The sequence below is a fragment of the Embiotoca jacksoni genome, unplaced genomic scaffold (assembly GCF_022577435.1).
Source record: "Embiotoca jacksoni isolate LCO1_2020_lvr unplaced genomic scaffold, fEmbJac1.0.p SCAF_34, whole genome shotgun sequence".
NCBI lineage: Eukaryota > Metazoa > Chordata > Actinopteri > Embiotocidae > Embiotoca > Embiotoca jacksoni.
The window spans coordinates 2,581,756-2,604,852 of NW_027185386.1; the positions used below are offsets into that span (position 1 = coordinate 2,581,756).

General features: G+C 43.4%; 1 protein-coding gene and 1 pseudogene across 1 annotated transcript; one reads left to right on the top strand and one right to left on the bottom strand.

Moving 5' to 3' along the window:
- The first annotated feature begins 1,393 nt into the window (after nucleotides 1–1,393).
- Nucleotides 1,394–3,079, top strand: LOC138207740 (general transcription factor II-I repeat domain-containing protein 2A-like; annotated as a pseudogene).
- A 239-nt stretch (nucleotides 3,080–3,318) lies between these two features.
- On the bottom strand, nucleotides 3,319–15,189 carry LOC138207812 (myosin-4-like). The gene is made up of 40 exons (XM_069165331.1): nucleotides 15,143–15,189; nucleotides 14,839–15,052; nucleotides 14,282–14,425; nucleotides 13,513–13,669; nucleotides 13,411–13,438; nucleotides 13,215–13,323; nucleotides 13,051–13,143; nucleotides 12,886–12,949; nucleotides 12,691–12,789; nucleotides 12,494–12,597; nucleotides 12,241–12,379; nucleotides 12,031–12,149; nucleotides 11,542–11,691; nucleotides 11,286–11,456; nucleotides 10,885–11,191; nucleotides 10,573–10,649; nucleotides 10,031–10,118; nucleotides 9,835–9,952; nucleotides 9,621–9,744; nucleotides 9,407–9,543; nucleotides 8,779–9,034; nucleotides 8,443–8,685; nucleotides 8,185–8,361; nucleotides 7,958–8,103; nucleotides 7,786–7,876; nucleotides 7,302–7,691; nucleotides 7,097–7,223; nucleotides 6,875–6,993; nucleotides 6,599–6,795; nucleotides 6,297–6,480; nucleotides 5,684–5,849; nucleotides 5,463–5,587; nucleotides 5,070–5,378; nucleotides 4,786–4,989; nucleotides 4,492–4,617; nucleotides 4,245–4,415; nucleotides 4,033–4,137; nucleotides 3,832–3,927; nucleotides 3,620–3,751; nucleotides 3,319–3,535 (listed from the first exon to the last, which is right to left on the bottom strand). Exons 2-40 carry the CDS (start codon nucleotides 15,040–15,042, stop codon nucleotides 3,515–3,517), a joined length of 5,817 nt encoding a protein of 1,938 aa, XP_069021432.1. The 5' UTR covers nucleotides 15,043–15,052; nucleotides 15,143–15,189; the 3' UTR covers nucleotides 3,319–3,514.
- Between the last annotated feature and the right edge of the window lie 7,908 nt (nucleotides 15,190–23,097).

The window sequence follows — 23,097 nt, forward strand, 5'->3', positions numbered from 1 at the left end:
TATATTAAAGAAATAAAGAGTTGAAACCAATTTTACTCTCCAGCCTTTTATTTTTATTATCTTACGAGTGCAAGGATGGATCTTTTGTCGTATCCTGGTTTCGAGGTTCCTGTTAGAATGAGGGTTCTTGCATTGAAATTACTTTTGGATTAAAGGTAATCCAGCTGAGTAATGGCAACTAAACTGATGAGAGCAGCAGGAATGCTGGAGTTTAATTAGGGTCCAACACTTTTTTTTTTTTTTTTTTTTTTTTTTCCGGGTCCCAAGCAGGTTAATCCGGACGTGAAATATACATATCGCTAACAGTGTATTTGCTCATTCTTAAATTCTTTTGTTCAATATCTTGTCGTTTAGATTTAAATTTTCCAATCCCGTTAACTTCGATAGTTGCTCTTCACAGCCTTAGTTTAATTCATCATCTCTTCCTGCATGTTCTAGTTTTAAATTGTTTATTTTTAGAACTAAGCTTTGCTGGGTTTGCTCACTCGCATTTTGATGTATAAACTGATAAAGATTTGTGCCTCCATTTCCTATTAAGAAATAACAGGAAGGTAAAACAAAGAATCAAACTGTAGATTTTTGAGGTTTTATTAGGATTCAAATAGGGCAACATACATCCACTATCCCAACAATCATGTTGTGCTGCTGCTTATTAAAAGCCACTGTGTACAATGTAAAGAATTCACGCTTTGGTTCCCTCTAGTGGTAGAAATTCACTGTCAAAGATAAATGTAAATAACTGAGCTGAGACACTCATTTTTTTTAATTAATTGTCAACATCCCCTAGAGCAGACCTGGGCATTTTGCAGCCCGCGGGCCACATCCGGCCCTTTGTGCGTCCCTGTCCGGCCCGCGTGAGGCCAATCATAAATTACAAAATAAATTTAAAAAAAGTATGTCGAGTGTGCAATACAACGGTGCTGCTTTTGTTTTGAAAAGCGTTATTTGTATTACTTCCGTGTGGACGTATGCGTGATTGTGAGTGAATGTGAACAGCGGCAATCACAAATTACAAAATAAATTTTAAAAAACATCTATATCGTGCGTGCAATACAACTGTGCTGCTTTTATTTTGAAAAGTGTTATTTATGGACGTATGTTCGTGTGTAACCTGTGAGTGAAGGTGCACAGCGACAAGTGATGCCCGGTTACCCCCGAGATGTCAGCTCACGCTAAAAAAAGAAAAGTTGATGACGAATGCCGTGTTTTCAACAAGACATGGACTGCCAAGTATTTCTTTACAGAAATTAAAGGTAAAGCCGTGTGCTTAATTTGTGGTACACAGGTTGCTGTGTTTAAAGAATGTAATTTGAATCGCCACTACACGACGAAGCACGAGGATAAATACTGGAATCTGTCTGATGAAGAGCGCGCAAGGGAGGCTGATGCGTTGATGGTAAAACTGCAAACCCAACAAGGACTTTTTGCCAAATTTCACACCCCCAGAGATGCAGCCGTCAGGACAAGTTTCGTCATTTCTCACAAAATCGCCAGAAAAAGTAAGGCGTTTTCTGACGGAGAGTTTATTAAGGAGTGCTTATTGGACTCTGTTGCGCTGATATGCCCGGAGAAGAGGGTGTCACTCTCCCGATGCACTGTAACGAGGCGGGTTGAGACCATCGCTGGAAACTTGGAGCTTCAGCTGAAGAACAGAGCGGCCGACTTTGACTGTTTTTCGCTGGCTTTGGATGAGAGCTGCGATGTACGTGACACCGCCCAGCTGCTCATCTTCTTACGTGGGATAACTGCAGACTTTCAAATCACGGAGGAGCTGGCAGCCATGCAGTCAATTAAAGGGACAACCACAGGTAATGACTTGTTCACAGAGGTAAATGCGTGTTTGGACATGTTAGGACTGAAATGGGACAAGCTGGCAGGTGTGACAACAGATGGTTGTCCAAATCTGACGGGGAAAAATGTTGGACTTTTAAAGAGGATGCAGGATAAAGTGACAGAAATTAACCCTGTGCAGAAATTGACATTTTTGCATTGTATTATACATCAGGAAGTGTTGTGTAAGACAGTGTTAAAAATTAACCATGTTGTTGATGCTGTAAGTAAAACAGTTAACTTTATCAGAGCGAGAGCGTTAAATCAGACAATTTGTTGCACTTTTGGAGGAAAATGAGAGTGAACATGGTGACATAAGCTACCACAGCAACGTCAGGTGGCTCAGCCTGGGCAAAGTACTGAAAAGTGTCTGGGACCTGAGAGACCAGATTCAGAATTTCTGTGGGAAGAAAGGACATGACATCCCAGAACTTTCAGATGAAGACTGGGTGGCAGACCTCGGATTCGCTGTGGATGTGACTGCACTCATGAACGAACTGAATGTCAAACTGCAGCGCAAGGGCCTTTTTGTGCATGAGATGTACAGTGCAGTGACGGCTTTCAGGAGAAAGTTGCAGCTTCTCTCAAGCCAAGTGAAGGACAACATCCTGACCCACTTGCCAACACTAAAGGAAGCCACAAGATCAGCCGATCACCTCCACAAGTACTCAAGCAAGTTAGAAGCACTGCATGGAGAGTTTTCGAGGCGATTTCAAAACTCTTGAGAGTGAAATGCACATGGTTTCTTCTCCCTTCAACTGCAGTGTGGACAATGCACCAAGCGATGTTCAGATGGAGCTCATTGACCTGCAGTCTGACCTACTTCTGGCAGAGCACTTCAGGTCAGTCTCACTGCTGGACTTTTACTCCTCCCTCAAAGAGGAGAACTTTCCACACCTGAGGAGGCATGCTCAGAGGATTCTGGTCCTCTTTGGATCCACCTATGTATGTGAACAGACATTTTCTGTGATGAAGTTCAACAAATCCAAACACAGATCCTCTATCACTGATGAGCACCTCTCAGCTGTCCTTCGCATAGCCACCTCAGACATTCAGCCAGATTTCAATGCCCTTGTTCAAGCCCAGAACAGACTGGATTATTCGCACTGAAGAGGTAAAATGAGGTGGAAAACATAAGTTATTGTTTGTTGTATTGCAGTATTTCTATAAACTTGTTAAGTTGTTTGTTGTTTTTCCTTGTTTGTGGAACAAAGTTAAAGTGTGAACAAGTTAAAAATAAATTGCAGTGATTCAATGATTGTTTTTGTTTTCTTATTTCAATTTCACATAGCCTAATATAAATATTTAAGGATTAAGAGTTTAAATAAAACCATCAAAAGCAATCTGCTTTTGTATAAAGTTAAGTTAGGTTAAATGAAATTATTATTATTATTATTATTTTTTTTTTTTTTTTTTTATTATCTTACAGTATATCAAAAATAATATTGAGCAAAATTTAATTGAAATATTGTCGATGTGGCCCTCCAGCAGTGCTCGGGTTGCTCATGCGGCCCCCGGTAAAAATTAATTGCCCACCCCTGCCCTAGAGGGTAATTCGAACAGCACCTCAATCACAGGAAGTTGTACCAGTAGTGGCTTTGAATGAGGAAAAACACATTTGGTTTAAGAGTATGTTGCAAACTAGCTCGGTTTCAAATACTTGCAGTCAGTATTGTCTTCACAGCTACTCTCCGCTGTCTTTTGTCTGGAAAAATGAAGGAGAAAAACAGGTTACTTACTCGACTGGGACGATTCACTCTGTCTACCAGCCGAAGCGAGACGCACTCACCTTGCCCATGTCACGACTCTTCACTTTAATCTTGTTGATCTGGGACTCTGCGATGTCGGCTCGCTCTTCGGCCTCCTCCAGCTCGTGCTGAACCTTCCTCAGCTTCGTCAGATGAGTGTTTGCTTCCTCTTCCTGTCGGGAGCCAAACGAACGAGCAAATGAAACGACTCCGCCGCTCGCTCCAATCCAACGTGGACAGAAGTTTTACTCACAGCTTCTTCAGCCTGCCTCTTGCACACTTTGACCTTCAGCTGGAGTTTGTCTGCCAGCTCTTGAAGCCTCATCATGTTTTTCTTGTCCTCATCCGACTGGGTTTTGGTAACGGAAGACAAAACAATCGTCCTCAAATCTTTTAGATTTGTGAAAACTTTGCACAGCTTTTAAATGAAATGTTTTTTTTCTGATGGATTTACCTGGTAGCTGAGCTCCTTAATCCTGCGCTCCAGTTTGCGAACACCTTTCAAGCACTCCGAGCCGTGTCTTTGTTCTGCTTCCAGCTCGTTCTCGAGTTCTCGAACCTTCACGAGACAATTTGTTAGATTGTAAAGAGAAAATCCCCAAAAGTTGAGCAATTTTTTTTTATTTTTAGGGGGTGATTTTATGTGGGACATATTCTACATATTACCCTGGCCTCCAGTTTTTGGAGTTGCTTCTTCCCGCCCTTCAGGGCCAGGTTCTCCGCCTCATCGAGCCTCTGCTGCAGGTCCTTCACCGTCACCTCCAGGTTCTTCTTCATCCTCTCCAGGTGAGCGCTGGTGTCCTGCTCTTTCTTCAACTCCTCGGCCATCACGGCGGCCTAAACATGATTTTGTAAAACGGGCAGGTACGTTGCATTTTTCCGACCGAAAAACGAAGGCAAAAACTCCACTTACGTCAGTGATGGCCTTCTTGGCTTTCTCTTCAGCGTTCCTGGATGCTTGGACGCTGTCGTCTATCTCGCCCTGAATCTGGGACAGATCGGCCTCCAGCTTCTTCCGACTGTTCAGCAGGCTCGTGTTCTGTAAGCAAAACATTTAGTTTGAAATAATAGCTCGTTGTAGACGCTGCGTAAAAAAAAACCCAAAAAGATGCCATGAAGATCTGTCGCGCTGAAGAACTGGAGCTGTTCTTGATGAGCAGTCAGAGGTCGTGTCAGACTGCTGAAGGCAGGGAGGAAAAAGCCCAACCTGCGAGTGGAGCAGCTGCACTCTCTCGCTGGCGTCCAGCAGCTCCTGCTCCGCCAGCTTGCGGCTCCTCTCGGTTTGCTCCAGCGCCGCTCGGATCTCCTCCATCTCCGCCTGCATCAGGTTGCTCCTGCGCTCCGACATGGCGCCTTGCTCTTTCGCGTCATCGCTGCTTCTCAGGGCGTCGTCGAGGTGAAGCTGAACCTCCTAAAATGTGTCCAGAAATATTTAAAGAAGCGTGTTTAGATTTGGTTTAATAAAAGGCGAACGTGTACACGTGACCCGACCTTGAGCTGGACTTGTACGTTCCTCAGCTGTTTCTGGACCTCGGCCGCCTGCCGGTTGGCGTGGCTCAGCTGGACCTCCATCTCGTTCAGGTCTCCCTCCATCTTCTTCTTCACCCGCAGGGCGTCGTTCCTGCTGCGGACCTCTGCGTCCAGAGTGCTCTGCATCGTGTCGACGACTCTTTGGCCGTTTCTCTTCAGCTGGTCGATTTCCTCGTCCTTCTCGGCGATCTTCTTGTCCACCTCGGACTTCGCCTGGTTCAGCTCCAGCTGCACTCGCAGGATCTTGGATTCCTGGTGCTCCAGGGAGGCCTGAGCGCAGAAAGGCAGCCGTGATGACCAGCGACGCTCGAGATCGTTTATATTTATGATTTCGATATTTTTCTTCTAATTCACCTCTGCCTCCTCCAGAGCCGTTTGAGCCTCCAACTTCTCCTGCTCCGCCTGTTTCTTCGACTTTTCGAGCTCGTGGATGGTTTTCCCCGTTTCGCCCAGCTGCTCTGTGAGATCCATTATTTCCTCTGCAACGAAAAGAAAATATGATAATGTGTTCAACCATTCAAACTCACTGGCTTACAGCATTTTTTTTTTTTTTTTATTTAAAGGCCTGGACATACGTTGCAGATTTTTGTTTTCCCGTTGGAGGGTCTCCAGTTGTTCCACGCATTCTTCAAAGGTGTTCTTCATCTTGAAGTTCTCTGTTCCCAACGATCGCACCTCTTTCAGAGCCGACTCCAGCTCTCCTTGACCCTCCTCGTATTTCTGTTTCCACTCAGCCAAAACCTTACAGGCAGGGAAGTTACAGAAATGCAGAAATTTTTAAGCAGCAAGTTTCAGTGTCAAAGCTGACGATGTCTGATGGGGGCTCGGAGTCTCTTCTCCACCCTCTGGTTGTGAAGCTGTTTGTGGATGTTTTTCAGGTACACATTTCAAAAACAACAATGAGATCAAGGGGTTAAATAAGCTGTTCGGTTGCCTACCTATATGTTTTTTTTTTATTTTATTGGGAAACATTCCCGCCCAAAAGAGGCAATTTTGTTTAACATAATAAAATGAAAAACCAACATTGAGGGAAAATTGGATTGTGTTCCAAAATGTCGTCTATCTATCGACTTCAATCGGCTTCTTTAACATACTTCCTGTGGAGTTGGGATAATATTCTACCTTCAGAGCCTCGGAGTTACTGTGTCAATTAAATTAGCGTTCATTTCGGGACATGTTGATGGAAACCTTGTCAAAGTTTCTCTGCTTCTTGTCCAAGGCGGCGGCGGCAGCGTTGGACCTCTCCACGTCCATCATCAAGTCTTCCGCTTCTCCCTGCAGCCGCTGCTTCGTCTTCTCCAGAGAGGAACACTTGGAGTTCACGGCCTCCACCGCTTCCTCCGCGTCCTGCAGACGGAGAGCCAACTTCTTCCTGTGAATGACAACAACAACAACAACAACGACAACAACGCAGCGTGTCGTACGATCCCCATCGGGAAGCCCTTCGTTGTTTTGAACTGATGGAGCGAATCGTTTTTGTTTTTGTTTACTTGGCCTCCTCCAGCTCCTCGGTGCGCTGGATGGCGTCCGTCTCGTACTTGGTTCTCCACTGGGCCACGTCGCCATTGGCCTTGGAGAGGCAGCGCTGCAGCTCGGCTTTGGCCTCCTGCTCCTCCTCGTACTGCTCGCGGAGGAGGTCGCAGTCGTGACGGGACGACTGCAGGCTGTGAGCCAGAGCGTTCTTAGCCTTCACGCAATGAAAGAAACGGCGTAAAAACACTTGAGACTTTCAAACGTTTCTGTTACGTGTGTTTTTCAGATCTCACCTTCACCTCCTCCTCGTGAAGTCTTTTCAGCTCCTCTGCCTGCTGGATGAAGGCTTGCTTTCCTCGAGTGAGCTGTGACATCAAGGATTCCTTTTCCTCCAGCCGCCGAGACATCTCGGCTGGATCGGAAAAAAAAAAAAAAAAAGCGTGGAAAGAATTAGACGTTTTTTTTTTCTCTGCGATTGTCTCGCTGGATTTGTTCGGGATGAAATTGCTCCTCACCGTTTTCCGTCTGCAGCCGAGCTGTCTGACTTGAAAGGTCGTTTATGAGCCTCTGCTGCTCCTCCTCTTTGGTTTTTATCTCACTCAGTTGATCGTCCAGCGAGCGGCACAGTTTCTCAAAATTAATCTTTAAATTTGAAGAAGAAAGAAAATCAGCTTATCGTCTCCTTGGATGGAGCTGAACATGAAAACATCGATGACCAACCTTTGCTTTGGCCATGGTTTCGTTATTGCTCGACAAGTCGTCCATCTCCAGCCGTAACTCGCTCTTCTCCTTCTCCAGTTTCTGCCGTACTCTCTGAACGTTATCCAGCTGTTCTTCCATCTCGGCCACGCTGTCGGCATGTTTCTTGCGCAGAGCGGCGGACGTGGCGTCGTGCTGCAGAGAAAACTCCTCCAGTTCTCTGCGGAGTTTGAGGAACTCGGCCTCGCGCTTCTTGTTCATCTCGACCTGAGCGGCGGTCGCTCCGCCGGCCTCCTCCAGCCTCTCCGTGATCTCCTCCAGCTCCCTGGAGAGATCGCACCTCTGCTTCTCCACTTTTGCTCGAGCCGAGCGCTCTGATTCGATCTCCTCCTCTAGTTCCTCAATTCGGGCCTATTTCGTATTGCAAATTTCAATTATTGGTTCGTAATTGTTGAGCATTTTATCTGGAAGTAAACAACCACTCCAGTAATTCAGTTGATTTCACCTGGAGCTCTTTTATCTTCTTCTGTAGCTGAGCACCGAGTGCTCGTTCATCTTCAATCTTCGTCTGCTGTTGTGATGCCTCAAACTCTTTCCTGTAAAATGAAGCCGAGTTTGCTGTTTATTGAAGTCGGGGATTGTAAATCTTGCTAAATGCACCAGTTTATTAGACTTACTTTTTCAGTCTTTCGTCCATCTGCTGCTTCTCATTTTCCAGATCCATTATGGACTCCTGTGCGAGTTTCAGATCTCCCTCCAGCTTCCTCTTGGCTCTCTCCAGATCCATCCGGACCTTCTTCTCTTGTTCCAGTGAACCTTCCAGCTACAGAAAACACGAGCTCAGTCATCGCACGCAATGTAACCATAGCAACATACTCCACTATGCACCTTCCCAGGAACTCACCTCGTCCACCTGCTGCTCTAGTTTGGTCCTGGCTTTGGTCAGAGTGTTGATTTTGTCCTCCTCCGCCTGCAGGTCGTCCAGCGTCTGCTGATGAGCTTCCTGCAGGGCTTTCATCTCTTTGGACAGTTTGGTGATGTTCTCGTCCTGGCTCATGGTTTCTTCTGTCAGGTTTTTAACCTGAAGTCATGAATACAGAAAGGCGATGTTAACGGTTCTCCTCAAACAAAAGCTGACTCAGCGGCGGTAGGACGGGCTCACCTTATTTTCTACTGCATGTTTCTCCTTTTCCACTTTGGCTAAGGTCAGCTCCAAGTCGTCAATGTCCCTCTTCAGTTCGGAGGACTCGTCCTCGAGCTTCCTCTTCTTGGCGGTCAGCTCGGCGTTGAGCTCCTCCTCGTCCTCAAGTCTCTCCGTCACCTCCTTCAGCTTCGCCTCCAGCTGGATCTTACTTTTGATGAGTCCCTCGCATCTCTCCTCTGCATCCAGCAGGTTGTCAGCCTCCTGAAATACATCATAAACATCGTCATAGCAACTGCATAGACCCGCCTCGACCCTCTGGTAAATAACCCCGGCTCTTTCTTTGGTTTAACTCACCGCTTGGACTTGAAGGAGGAGATCGTTCTTCTCTTGCACAACGGAGACCATTTTCTCCTCGAGTTCCCGTCTCCGGTGGTCAGATTTGGCCAGATCGTCCTTCAGTTTTGTGAAATCCACCTTCATTTGCGCCATTTCCTTCTCGGCCTCGGCGCTCTTCAGAAGAGGTTTGAGCTTAAAATAGAGCTTCATCCACGGCCAGTGTTTCACGTTCATGAAAGAACGGAAGTTATACTGGATCGTGTAGATGGATTCCCTGTCAGAGACAAACTCACACTAGTTAAATCTACAATTTTTTTTTACAGTCCACAAACCTTTTATTTTTTTATTTTTTCAACACGAAGATGTTTTCTAACAAGTGAACAGTGTTTGTGAATACTTTGAGAAAGTCATTCACAGTAATATTTCCAGAAATTTGGGGGGTTTAGGTGTTTTAACTTTTAAATTACGTATCGCTACTTTTGTCCTGATGAGCTGCTTCCACCTTTTTCCAGAGTTTATGCAAAGCTAAGGTAACTGGCTGCTTGTAGCCGGTAGGACATAATTAAAATATCTAAATGTATTATTCTGCATTTATACGTAGATCATTTTTCTTCCTCCATACTTAAAAGCAGTTAAACATCTTTACTTTCTGGCCATCATCTTCTGGTAGTTCAGCCGGACGAGGTAGCCGCGACACAGAGCCTGAGTGGACTTCACGACCTGAGCTAACCGCTCGTCTCGCAGCTCCTCCAAGTCACCGAGCAGGCCAGCTTTAAAAAACACCTGAAATGAAATGTTATTTATTTCCTGCACAGCTCATTTAGTCTTAATACCTCTCGCTTGCACGGACAGATAAAAACCTTCGTGTGTCCGAACTTGTACTGGGTGTGATCCACGTCGATGGAGCCCAGCAGTTTCTCTGCAGCTTTTTTGTTGTCCATGAATTGTCCCTCTGGAACGGCGCTGGTGTTAAGAATCCTGTACCTGCAAGAGGGGAAGGGGAGGGGGGGGATTATAGATCTGAGCAAGAGGACAAATGTTATGAAATATTTAAAAAGTAAAAGCTTTGTTTACCTCTGCTTGAAGTCCCCGTAGAGGATCCTGCTGGGGAACCCTTTCCTGCAGATCCGGATGCCTTCCAGCACGCCGTTGCAGCGCAGCTGGTGGAGCACCAGGTGGTGGTCCATCTCACCTGTAATGAGAGCAACGGTTATTTTAAAGCCATGTTCGCGTGAAATATAAAAATAAAGGGGATTATTAAAAAAACGACCTGGTGTTTTGGTCTCATTTGGTATCAAGCAGCGCACAAAGTGAGGATGAGTTGTTCTCAGGTTGGTCATCAGCTTCCCGAGATTCTCCTGGAGGAAAATGCACACGTGAGCTGGAGAATTTGTTTTGTTTTGTTCAGACATCTTTTTTTTACTTCAAAGAGAGTAGTTTGAGATTTGGGGAAATCCAATTAAATGGAAAGAGTAAATATAAAGCTTCTGTTAGCAGACTGGAAAGGAACCAGCATATCTAAAGCTTTGTGTTTTATCTCCTTTGCCTAATCAAAACCTGAATGTGGAAATCGGTTTCCCCCGGCAATCCAGTCTTTGTGCTAATCTAAGATAACCGGCAGCCGGAGGTGGTCTTATTTTTTAAAATAAAGATCTCATCTTACTCTCCACCAGAAAGCAACAAAACGTATTTCTCAAAATGTCCAAGTGCTCCTTATATTGTTGTATTTTTGAAGTGTTTTAAAAGATTTGAGGGAAACCTTTTGACCAATGCACCTTGCCTGTAATGAACGGCAGCTTTTTCGCATCTTACCCTGAACAGAGCCGACACCGTCTGGAAAGATGCTCCCTTCTTCTTGGCTCCCTTTTTCGTTCCTCCTGCAGCTGCCTCTGCGCTCGATGACACATTTTAAACATACACGACTGCACTTTATCACTTTGGTGTTGTTTTCACTGTGCATGTTCATGCTAAACAGAAATTGACGTTATATTTGCAGTCCAGTATTCAGTATTTTATTCATTATAGTTTGTGGTGACAACTAGGGTTTGTTCATGATCTCAGTGAAAGAAATAACCTGATAATATAGACAAAAGTATATGAAAAAAAAATATCCAGACAAATTACCATCTGTTCCTGAGAAGCTGGCATAAAGCATGGCCATCACTTTGACGGAGGACTTCTGGTAGAGCTGCACCACCGACTCGTTCAGCGGGTCCTTGTTCTTCTCCAGCCAGCCGGTGACGTTGTAGTCCACCGTGCCGGCGTAGTGCATCAAGGTGAAGTGAGCTTCGGGCTTCCCCTTCACCGTTTTGGGCTTCAAGAAGCAGTTGTTCTTGCCCAGATGTTGGTCGTACAGTTTGTTCTTGAAAGAGATGTCCGTTGATTTCGGGAACATGCACTCTTCCTCGAGGATGGAGAAGATGCCCATCGGCTTGGGAACAAACCGTTTTTTATTAAAACCATTTTTATCAACTTTAGAAAAAAGAGAATTCCTGGTCGGTGAATATTTAGAATTGATATCGAACCTTCTCGATGAGCTCGATGCAGGCTGCCAGGTCCATGCCGAAGTCGATGAACTCCCAGTCGATCCCTTCCTTCTTGTACTCTTCTTGCTCCAGCACGAACATGTGGTGGTTGAAGAACTGCTGCAGCTTCTCGTTGGTGAAGTTGATGCAGAGTTGCTCCATGCTGTTGTACTAAAACACAAATAGTAAAGATCATATTAAATATACACACTGATGGAGCTCCTGGGAAGTACGCGGATATATTTTAAACACCTACGTCGAAGATCTCGAAGCCGGCGATGTCGAGAACGCCGATGAAATGTTGTCTGGACTGCTTCGTGTCCAGCTGCTGGTTGATTCGAATGACCATCCAGAAAAACATCTTCTCGTACACTGATTTTGCGAGTGCACCGATGGAGTTGTACACCTACAAGAAGGGTATAATCATTTTATATAGAGAGAAAAAAGCACAGACGCAAAAAAAAAAAACACACTTAAAGAGAAGCAAAACGATTAAAAAAAAAAAAAAAGATGCAAAATGGCCACAAAAAAACACGACAACCAAAAAGAAACAAAACCATCGTGAAGAGACACTGAGCTACGGCACAGAGATGCAAAATGACTGCGAAGAAACAAAACGGCTTCAAACAGACGCAGAAGGACTTCTAAACGTTTAAAAAGTACGATGAATCTCCGGTGTGGTCTTTGAAACGTTAATTCAATAATCAGACAGCGTGGGGAAATAGAAATGTTTTGTCTTTTTAACCTGCTGCACACTCTGTCCTTTGGTGACGTACTCGTTTCCGACCTTGACTCGAGGGTAGCAGAGGTTCTTCAGCAGGTCAGCTGAGTTCAGACCCATCAGATACGCAGTTTTATCGGCCTCTGCAACCAAACCAAAACAACAACAACAAAAAACGTTTTAATACTCATCTTTCCACTAATATTCGTTTAATTTATTTTTTAACGAGCTCACCCTCGGTGCCGTCGGGCTCCGCCTGCTCCTCCCGCTGCTTCTGTTTGAACTTCATGTTCCCATAATGCATCACGGCGCCGGTGAGCTTATAGATGGACATTTTCTCTTCCGCGGTGAAGCCCAGAATATCGAAGGCTTCCTGTGTTTAAAAAAAATAAATAAATAAACAAATAAACACAAAGGGAAAAGTCTCAAACAACTCGTAACGTCGCAGCGTTCGAGGGCAGCTTGCGTTTTCGCCGAGTCGACTCACGTCCGTCGCCATCAGCTCCTCGGCGTCGTCGATGCTTTTGACGCTGATCTCCCCCTGACTGATGAAGGCGAAGTCGTAGGGGTTGGTGGTGATGAGCAGCAGGTCTGAAGAGAAAAAAGACTAATCCGGTTGGAAATCTTCGTTTGCGTGAACACAAAATGAAAGCAGGATTTTAAGAAGGATTGTTTTTAACTCGCCGATGAGTTCAGGCTTCTTGTTGCAAGCGAGCTGATAAAAGACGTGATAACTCCTCTCGGCCACCAGCTGGAACGTCACTCTGGATTTCTCCAGCAGATCTTTCAGGGAGGAAAAGAGAGACAAAAGAAAACGTCAAACTTATTCCGTGCAGCCGACGTGTACGTCGCCCAGATAAGCTGCCGGTGTAAACTTACACGCTTCGATGTCTGCAGAAGCGAGTTTCCCGGTCGTACCGAAGTGGATTCGGATGAATTTACCCTGTTTGACACAAAAAACAAAACAAAACAAAAAAAAGGTGGCATCTTACTGCCGTCCGACCAATTCTCGCCAAATCAAATCAAAAACAAAGTCGCACTCACGAAGCGAGAGGAGTTGTCGTTCCTCACGGTCTTGGCGTTGCCGAAGGCTTCCAGCAGCGGGTTGGCCTGGATGATCTGGTCCTCCAGAGTTCCCTGTTGAAGAGGAAACGCGTTGCCGTGACGCCCGAAACTCTCCGAAACGCCGACGGCCTCGCGGCGCTCACCTTCATTTTACTGCTCGTGTCCTTTTTCTTGTCGGCGGCGACCGCGATCGTGGCGAAGTACTGGATGACGCGTTTGGTGTTGACGGTCTTTCCCGCGCCGGATTCTCCGCTAAAGACGAGTTCAAAACATTTCACATTTCTATTCAACCTCGACGTCTTCATAAACGAACGAAAAAAAAACCTCTGCTGAACTTACGTGATGAGGATCGACTGATTTTCTCGATCTGCGGACACAAAAGAGGAACGTTAAGATTCCCCAGAAATGTGAGTATCGGTGTTGGTTTTGCGCCGACGGTACCGGTGAGCATGAACTGGTAGGCGCTGTCGGACAGGGCGAAGATGTGGGGGGGGACCTCCATCCTCTTCTTCCCCCGGTAGGCCTTCACCACCTCCGGGTCGTACACCGGCAGCCATTTGTACGGGTTCACCGTCACGCAGAAGAGCCCGGAGTACGTCTGCATGGAAAACACACGGAGAGGTTTTTATTTTTATTTTGTTCTCTCTCCGTCGTGCTTTCGTGTCTCTTTGCGGCCATTTTGCATCTTTGCAGCTATTTGGTGCCTGTTTTGGAAATCTCTTCGATATCTTTGCGATCCTTTTATTTTAAATCTCTTTGCAATCGTTTTATGTCTCTTTTCCTCTGTAGTTCATAAAAGCCTTTTTTTTTTTATCGTTTTGTGTATTTCGTTATTGAAAATCTCTTTGAAATCGTTTTTGGTCTCTTTGTTGTCATTTTGTCTCTTTCGAGTCTCTGCAGTCATTTTGTCTTTATGACCGTTTGGCGTCTGTTTGGAAATCTTTCGCACGTCTGCGATCACTTTGTTATTTTGTGGACATTTAAAATCTCTTTACGACATAAATTAGGCACAAAGTGAACTTAATCTGTGTAATCGAACACATTTTAATAGTTGAACTGCTTCGGAAATCTTTGAAGTATTCTCACTTCACTGGCCGTCTTCTCCCACATTTGAAAAAAATAAAAAATCTAAATTTAAAGGACTGTTTTAAAGGACGCCGGTGTTTTAATGGAGCCGTGAGCGTGGAATCACACTTCCTGTACGACTTACGTAGATCATCCACGCCGCGTATCGCTCCTTGAGGTTGAACAGCACCGCGGGCTCGTGGAGGTGCGTCATCATCACCATGTCCTCGATCTTATCGAACTTGGGCGGGTTCATGGGAAACACTTGGTCCTCCCTCACGGTTAAAGTCTGGAAAACACAAACATTTACACTGAAAGAGTACATTTCTTAAAGTGTGGAAAAAAAAAAAGTAGGTTTTTCAAAGCAGCAGGATATTAAAGGTCTTCGCAAATTCGAACAATGTGAACTCTGAAGCAGCATTTGGAGCTTCAAGGGAGATTCAAATGTCAGTTTATAAAGCAGACTCGCATAATTCAGCAGGTTCCTCATTGCAGATTTTATCGAGGAACGTTTGAAGCTTGTGTCAAATCTGTCTACATCAAACAGAAATAAAGTCCCTGTCAGACTTTACTGCTTTACTTGATGGACGTTAATTTAGTGTCTTCTCTCCGGCTCTGTTATAAAGAAATTGAAGCAGACAATCCAATGTAACAGAATATTTTTGTTGTTTTTTTCTGCTGGTGACCCGTCAGTCCACCCACTCGGTCATCCGTGGTCTTTGCTGTGACTTTCCCGTCCTCCCTGTCCTGGATCTCCGCCTTGACGTACAGCTCTTTCTCCTCGCTGACGAAGCACGCCTTCTTGCCGTCGAACGGGCGGGACTGAGCCTCCGTCCTCTCCCTCTCCGACTTACGGAGGTACTGGGCGGCCGGCCCGAAGATCGCCATTTCCCCATCCGTGCTCATTTTTGTCCTCCTGAATAAAAAAATATATATAAAAACACCCCCTCTTGTAAAAGTCTTTAATGCCCTGGCTGATGTTTGAAGTTGAATCATACTCACCTACTTTAAGTGCACGAGGAACGAGAAGAAAAAATCCAAACGCCTCGACTTTTCCCCGAGAAAGACTCCTGCACGGTGGCGGCCACAAACGGAGGGATCGTCGCCCTGCGGTAACAAACATAACCGGTTGCACCGTCCCTTTTTATATCTCACCGTTGTCCTTGATGTTGAAGCCCCTCTCCCTTTACATGGCACGCACCGGTCGAGTTACACCGACCTGCTGCTCGCCACGGATGAGGACGGATCATGGATTTAGGCTCAAGATGCAAGGCAGTTATATTTAGCTTTTTGACACCACAAAATGTCACGTTTGAAGAATGCTGACTCCGCAGAATATTTCAATTTGGTTTAAAAATGTTATAATGGGGGAAAAATGGATGCAGAATCAAAACCAGAAAGTACAACGTGATTTGGAATTTTAAAAAAAAGAAAAGAGAAGCACATACATGTTAAATATATATATATATTTTAGAGATACACGAACCGCGTTTGTTTGTACGGCCACTTTTAACAAGACAAATTCATAAGACACAAATTCGTAGACTAAACTAGGTTTTAGTCCCTTTATTCAGCCTGTGCATGTCGGTTTCTAAAAACTATTTATATATGAAACAAGTCGGTGAAAGCGGAGTGACGTACCATCCATATGCAGCTCGTTATTAGCTTTTTAGGTAAAATATGATATTGGAAGTTTGTCCTACAAATATCTGCTGAAGACTCCTTCAATACCAACAGAGTGCAGCGTTTATGAATGTTTTGTTTTTTTATTGACCACCAAAATATCAATTATTATAACCATATAATATATAAATAAAAAGTTTGAAGGTTAAAATATAAGAAATATACATAAAATTGAGATAAATAAGAATAAAACAGATTAAACAAGTGTAAAAATTACTGAAGCTATGAATAAATAAACTAATTTACTGCAGACATATTTATGGAAACTGATTAAGATGATCTCCTTTACATATGCAATTGAAATATTTTGTTTTTGAAGATCTAAGGGTGAGAAGACGCACTTTGCTCTGAAGTGTTCTCTGGTCAGGATTTTAGTGGAATAAGTGTCGACAACACATAATAATAAAATGCAGTTCTGCATAAAAACATGAAAATAAAAAATAAAAACACCTGATTTCTTAGAATCTTTCCCCCAAAAAATGTCTATGTTTTGGAAATGAGTGAAATTACGAGTCTTGTTGTCGTGTTATCTTGTTTTAGAACATTTCTAGTCAAATTACTGCTAATTTTCCTTAAATCACATTATATTCTTCTGGACTCGCGGCCATGTTTTCTTGTATTTTATCGTCACAAATGATCAAACATCAATAACCTCTCTATGAATTAAAGCAGCTCAACGACTGCAGCGTTGTTAGCAGAGCTTATTTAAATCTCCAAAGTTTAAACTACGAGCTGAATATACCCGCCGTAGTTCGCGGGGGTCTTAAACTGCTATTTTGGTGGACGGCGCCGCGGACACGAGCAGGCAAGACAACCTTTAGAAGTGGATTTGAGGAGGATTGATTATATTCCTTTTCGGGGATTATTGCCGGCAGCTGGTGCGGAAATAAAAGCCCGAGTGGGGATGCGGTTGTTTTAACAATGAGGCCTCGGCGGCGGGCCAAAGCCAACAGCCCGGTGCGAGGACGCCGGTTGAACTCCCGTCAGTTGTTCGTGCCTAACGTTTCAAGCGCGGCTTTTGTTTCGGAGGTTGTCGGGTCGCGCGGCTGTTAAAAGTCGCAGCAAGGTGAAGTACGACACGGGGTTTCATTTTGTATTTATTTGTTTTGTAAGCTTGGAGTCCGGTTTCACTTTGATTGAACGGTGGACGTCAGCGTCTCTCTGATCTCGGCGGCGTCGCCTCGTTTTTTTTTTCCTTTTAAAGCGCTTATAAAAAAAAAATTAAAAATCGGGCAACACCGACCGACATGTAAACCTTTCAGACGTTACAGGTTTCTTCAGCGTCTCGTAAAAATCTGATCTTGTGGACTTACTAGAACAAGGTTTTTTTTTTTTATTATTATTATTCAGTGGTTGCTTAAATGTTCCAGAGAGTGATGGAAAAGGGACTCCTGAGTCAGTGAAGCATCTTTTTGATCGGATGAATGAAACCCGGATTCGTCGTGAACAAAATCTGGCACCGTTTTGCAGTTTTCCCACTAAAAATAAAGAACTGAAATGTTGGTTCTTGGGAACCAGAAGATACCAACGAGGTTTGTCTTGCGTAATATTAATATCCATACCTGGCTTGTAAAACTTCTTTCAACTGAAGTAAAGATTTACTATAAAATGCCAAAAATCTGCAGGTGAACAACATCAACTATCTTGCTTTTTTTTTTTTCTTCTTCTTCTCCAGACCTACATTTTATTTTTGGATGAAAAGCAGTCAGACTAAAAACATCTCATTTATCAATGAAACAGGTCGTGTTTCTTTGCACGTTTTCCCTGATACATCAAGAGGGAATGACCTTTGACCTCCATCAATCACCGGAGCTGCTGAATGCTGTGCTGACCTCTTGCTGACGATGCACAGAAAGCAAAATGTCTGTAAGACCCCGGTGCAGTGCTGCTCTCTCCACAATTTATTTCATTCGGAAATTAAAACGGGTAAAATTGAGTTTTCTTTAAGATCCCAGTTAAAAATAAATAAATAAAAGGCCAGCTGGAGATCTTTTTGTCGGCGTGACGAACTCGGTCACATACGAAGTCGTTTCTCTCGTCTTTATCTTCAAGCAGCTCGTTCCTGTCAAGATGTAAAAGACATTAATATTTGATCTCTTTTGGATTTTGCTTTCCAAGTGAGACATCCGAGTTCGTTTGATCAGCAGAAAAAAAAAAAAGTAATAAAAATAGCATCGTTTTCCTTTTTCTTTTTTTTTTCTTTTTTCTTGTCTTGCTTGCCTCTTTTATTTTAGACCAAACTGCTTTGTACTCCGGTGACAGATTGAGGAGGAGACGACAAACGACAGACAAACACAGAAAGGATGTTATGATTAATTTATTAAAACCCAATTCTGGTGTGAAAAACCCAAAAACAGGAGTAATTCTCCGCATCCTGCGATAGAGGCGTTCTCCTATTTATCACACTAAACTGCCCTATTGAGGTCAATTTAAAATTTTTGTGTCCGTTGATTGGATCGGTCGGTGATTCCCACGAGCTCGTGTTCACTTTGGTTTCGAGGTTAGCCGACGTCCAGGCGTCCAAAAGAAAACTTTGCACCGTCTATAAGCGGAAACTCACTCGACTCAAACATGGCGCCTGCTCACTTGGATCCAAATTGCTCACCTGGAGCTTCGGTTTCTAGTTTCCGGGTCTCACGGCACACATTAATTAGTGCCCCCCCTCACCTCCCTCCCATAGGCCACGCTGGCCTCTCAGCCAATAGACGTTACATTGTGATGATGTCACAAAAATAAAAACCCCGTTTTCTAGGCGCTGGGGAGATTTTACAAATATAAAACCTCCGTAAAAGAACGCGTAGAAACTGACTTTGTTTGTAGACTTCTCTTTTATTATGTTGAAATCGTGGACATCATGCTTTACTTACCGTATAACAAAAAAAACCTGTCTATAATTTGGATTAAATAATACCACATCTGGAACAAATGCTATACAAAAACCCCAAGACATATATCGGTCGGTAGAGACCAAAAATGGAGCAAAAAAACAAAGCCCAAAAATCTGATTTTTCTTTATTTGACGGACACAAAAATAACTCCACCTAAATGATAATGTTGCTCTGTAACTGATTGATTCATAAATATGTTTGCAAACAGGTTGAACATATCAAATTAATAGCAGATGATAGTCCTCTGCCCCCCCCTCCCCCAAGTCAAAATCAGTCGTTTCAGGTTTAAGCCTTTGATAACGTGTTTTTTGGTCACATTTTTACCTTTGACAGTATATATTTTTTTTTTTATATCTTAAGCCAGTTCTTTTTTCTTTTTTTTTGTGTTGAAAATTGCCCTCGTGCACATCTTCCCATTTCCAAACGAAACTCTCTCAAACGTTGCCGGGGCCGAAGCTGCTGTCTTCGTCCTCCCGACGGAGACAGACCTCTCGTCTGTTTGCAGCGTGAGTACGAGCCGGCTGACGCTCCATATTTAACGGAAGAGAACAAGCTGGCAAGACAGAAAAGTCCTTGTTGTGTCCGAGTGCGTCGCAGCTCCGTTTGACAGAGTCCGCTTTTGTGTTTTTCCCCCAACAAAGACTCTCCAGGGAAAAAAAAAATGTCTCGCACGGATCAAAACCAAAGCATGCCTCTCTGCTGGGGCCTTTTATTGGGTACAAGTGGAATAGAAATGTGCTGGGTTTGAAAGGTCCTCAGTGTCTGTGTCCCCCAGTCCCCCCGTCCCCCCCCCGAGCGCTGAGCTGTGACCCTGCAGGCTGTGGATCGTTTTGCCTGTAATGAGATCTAATAAACCGCTCTGTCCCTTCATTCATGCTTCCTGTGGCCGGTTGACCGACTTCTTCTCAGCGGAGCAGCATGGTAGGAACTTTATTTTAAATTAGCCTTACGTGTGTTATGCGGTGTAAAGACGTGAGGGAGCTTCGATATCGAGTGGACTTTTAAATTAAAAGAGGGAGATATGATGTATTTAGTTTGAATGTGAATAAACAAACGATTTCCCTTTTTAACTTCACGTCTCTCCTCACAGAAAATACACAACGAGAAGGCTAAAACTGAGGTTAATAGTTGATTTCTCCCTTGTTGTTATCTGTAAATGTAAATGAACTGACAGGGCAGAAAAAAAAAAGATGTGATGTCTTAGATACGATTTAGTAGTTGGACTGCTTTTTAAATAACACATTTAGGTGCATTAGATTGTGAATTGATATATCATATGAATTTCAAAATCAATGTTAATACTACTGGGACAGATAAACGTCGCGAAACACAGAAACACGATTTGCTGAAAGCTAAGTTTAGCTATCTGAAAAAGATTCATCTTTAATAAAGTGACATTTTGTTTTTGATCAGTTTGTTTCACAGGATTGAATAAGACAGCAGCTAAAAGTATCATTTAGAAGAAAGAAAACAGCTAAACTCGTGCTAACGCTAGTCGTCTTTTAACTTCATTTATTCAATGTAAAAAGTGTCAAACACATTTGAGCAACTGCAAAACGGGTTTATTTTGTTTTTGTGTGTTGGGTTTTGAAACTATAACATAAAACTGTAGAAGAAAACATCGGCGGACTAATTTGAGTAAACGAAACTAGAATTTTTAAAAGTTATATCATACTTTGTTAGAAGACTTATTCACAAATATCAAAAGTCCAATTTAGCTGCACTTTAATTCTATATTATATTATATACTATATATATATATATATAATATTTATATTTTATAAAGGCAACTGTTAGCACGCTGTTGTTTGTGCTGCATCTCATCACCTCTCAGCAGTTTACATCAGATAATAATAATAATAATAATAATAATAAGCTTTATTTGTTTTGCACCTTTCATACAAGAAATGCAGCTCAAAGTGCTTCAAGGCAAGAAAACGACATGCGGTGTTTCACTTAAAAACAGATATAAAAGAGCAATTTTAAAATAGAGAAAAGAAATGAGATGCATAAGAAATGTTTTGAGAATGAATGTTTTCTTTAAACATAAAAAACCTTTTGCCGATGAAACGTTGCGTCTCCTCTCAGCTGTAAGTAGTTTATCTGCTACTGCTTCTACTCTACTCTTCTACCACTTCTTTATTTCGTCGTACATTCCTCTTTGAGGCCTCCTCTTGTTTTTTTTTAATTATTGCTGCTGTCTGAGACTGAGCTGCTGCCTCGGGGCCACGGAAACGTAACCATGTGTAAAAATTGTGCTTTTACAGATTTTTGTCAGAGCCGTCGCAAAATTACACAAAGGCGCTTTTTCCCTTTTTGATGATTGAAGATTGCGCAAACACAACATTCAGATCAAGAGCCCAAATAGACTTCTGATTAACGTCGCTGTTTTGGTGATGAGATGCCCTGATTTGAACTTATTTTTTTAGCCCATATTTTTGAGGGGGGGGGGAGGGGGTGCTTTCATACTTCCTGTATAAAAGAAGTCCCCTCAGTTTTACGTGAAATATTTGAAACTATAAAACCCCGTAAACATCAGCTCCTATCAGAAGCTTGAGCTCCTTTAATCTCGTTTTCCAGGTAGAATTGGATGCGATCGTCTTCTTTTTCTTCCCCGTCGGTCCTCGTCGACCGGCAGCCGCTCAGGGAAGCGGCGAGCGGTCTGACGCGGCCTGTCTTCTTCGTTTCTTCCCTTTTCGGAGAAAAGCGAGCTAAGGCGATAAGAAAGTGGAGATCCCGGTTTCAGGGTTGCGGTGAAGAGCAGCACCCCGCAGGGTCGTTGGGGGATTTAGCAGAGATATCTTACACCGTATGTGTGTGTATGTGGTGTTGAGATTTTATTTTTTTCCAGGAGCTCAGATTTCATTCGGTGCTTCTCCTTTATCAGCCGGCGGGACGTGAAATCGTTGGTTGATAAACATCTCATGATAAGATTTCATCTTCAAACATCGAGACCACTTCTTTCTTTTTTTTTTTGCTTTCTAATGGATTAAAATTTTCATTTCCCAGCAGTCACTGTTTGTAGTGACATAAAATGCTTTTAGGAAAGAAGTAAAATATATGGTTTAATAATAAAGGTTGTACAGTTGCCCAAACTCAACTCGGGCTGCAACTATAACAGTTATTCTAATGGTCCACTCTTTAATTCTTATATTTTCATTGAACTGTTTAATTTTAAAATCTATAAAATCTCAATTTCAACAGAGCCAAGGTCATGGCCTTGTATTCAGCGCACAACTTAAAGATACCGAAGAGGCGGTCGATTGATAAATGACTGAAACGTGTCGACTAATTGTTTCGGCTGATATCGAGCGCAGCGTCGTCGCTGCCGGGCGGACATGAGGCGCAAACTAACACAACACTGGCATGTTATCTAGTTTCTTTTATTTTCCAACAGGCAATGGAGCAACATTAGCGTTGATTTGGAGTCATACATTTGTGAAAGAGGAGCTGCCAGCAATTATCTTTGGGATCATTTCCATTAATCTATCAAAACAAAAAAAAAAATCGTGGATGAAATTTAACATACTAAAAATGTCATATTTCCATCACTACGTACACCCTTTTCCTCCCGTCATACTCACTGTGACCACTAGAGGGCGGTATCACTTGATCGTAAACCTCCTCATCAATTTGGTGCATTTGCTGAAATAATATCTGACCGCTCGAGGTTGCTTCGCAATAAAACATAACTGCTGCTGCGCAAACTACCTCTGGCGTCATATTTTTATTTATTTATTTTTTATCACGGGCCGAGAGAGGACATCACTTTTTATCTTATCTCTGCTGCAAACTCTGTGAATTCAGCAGCTGAAAATACTGCATGAAGCTGCAAACTGGAGTCAGAAGCAGTGAGATGAAAAAAAAAAAAAAAAGAAAAGAAAAAAGAGCCAACGGGTCCCTTTAATGTTGCACATCAATCGACTTTTATCCACCCACTCTGCCCTGTAAGCCGTGCGAGCAGAAGAACGCGATATGACTCCTTTATCATCCCGGTAATAATCTGCCCCATTTATATATCTGTCCGATCGCGTCCGCGAACTCCCGTCCCACCCCCCCCCCCCCACCACCCCATCCTCCCACCCACCCCCAGCCCATCCTGACGTTCAGCAGTCGCCTGTGTCAGATTCAGCAGGCCGATGTTGAGCAGCTCCTCTCCTTGTAAAAAGAGCACTGCAGTGATATCTGGCCCCCGAGTGCAGCCTCAATAAAAAATAAAAAAACGTGTCGGCGGCGGCCGGAGGCTCCTGGGGATCGCTGATAAGCTGCATTTTATCACTCTTTATCCGTTATAGTGAGTCATATTTCACCACATGAATAACACCATTATCTAGAAAAGTGAGAAGTGCTGTTCAGGTGGAATATTGGTGATTTACTTCTATTTACATTT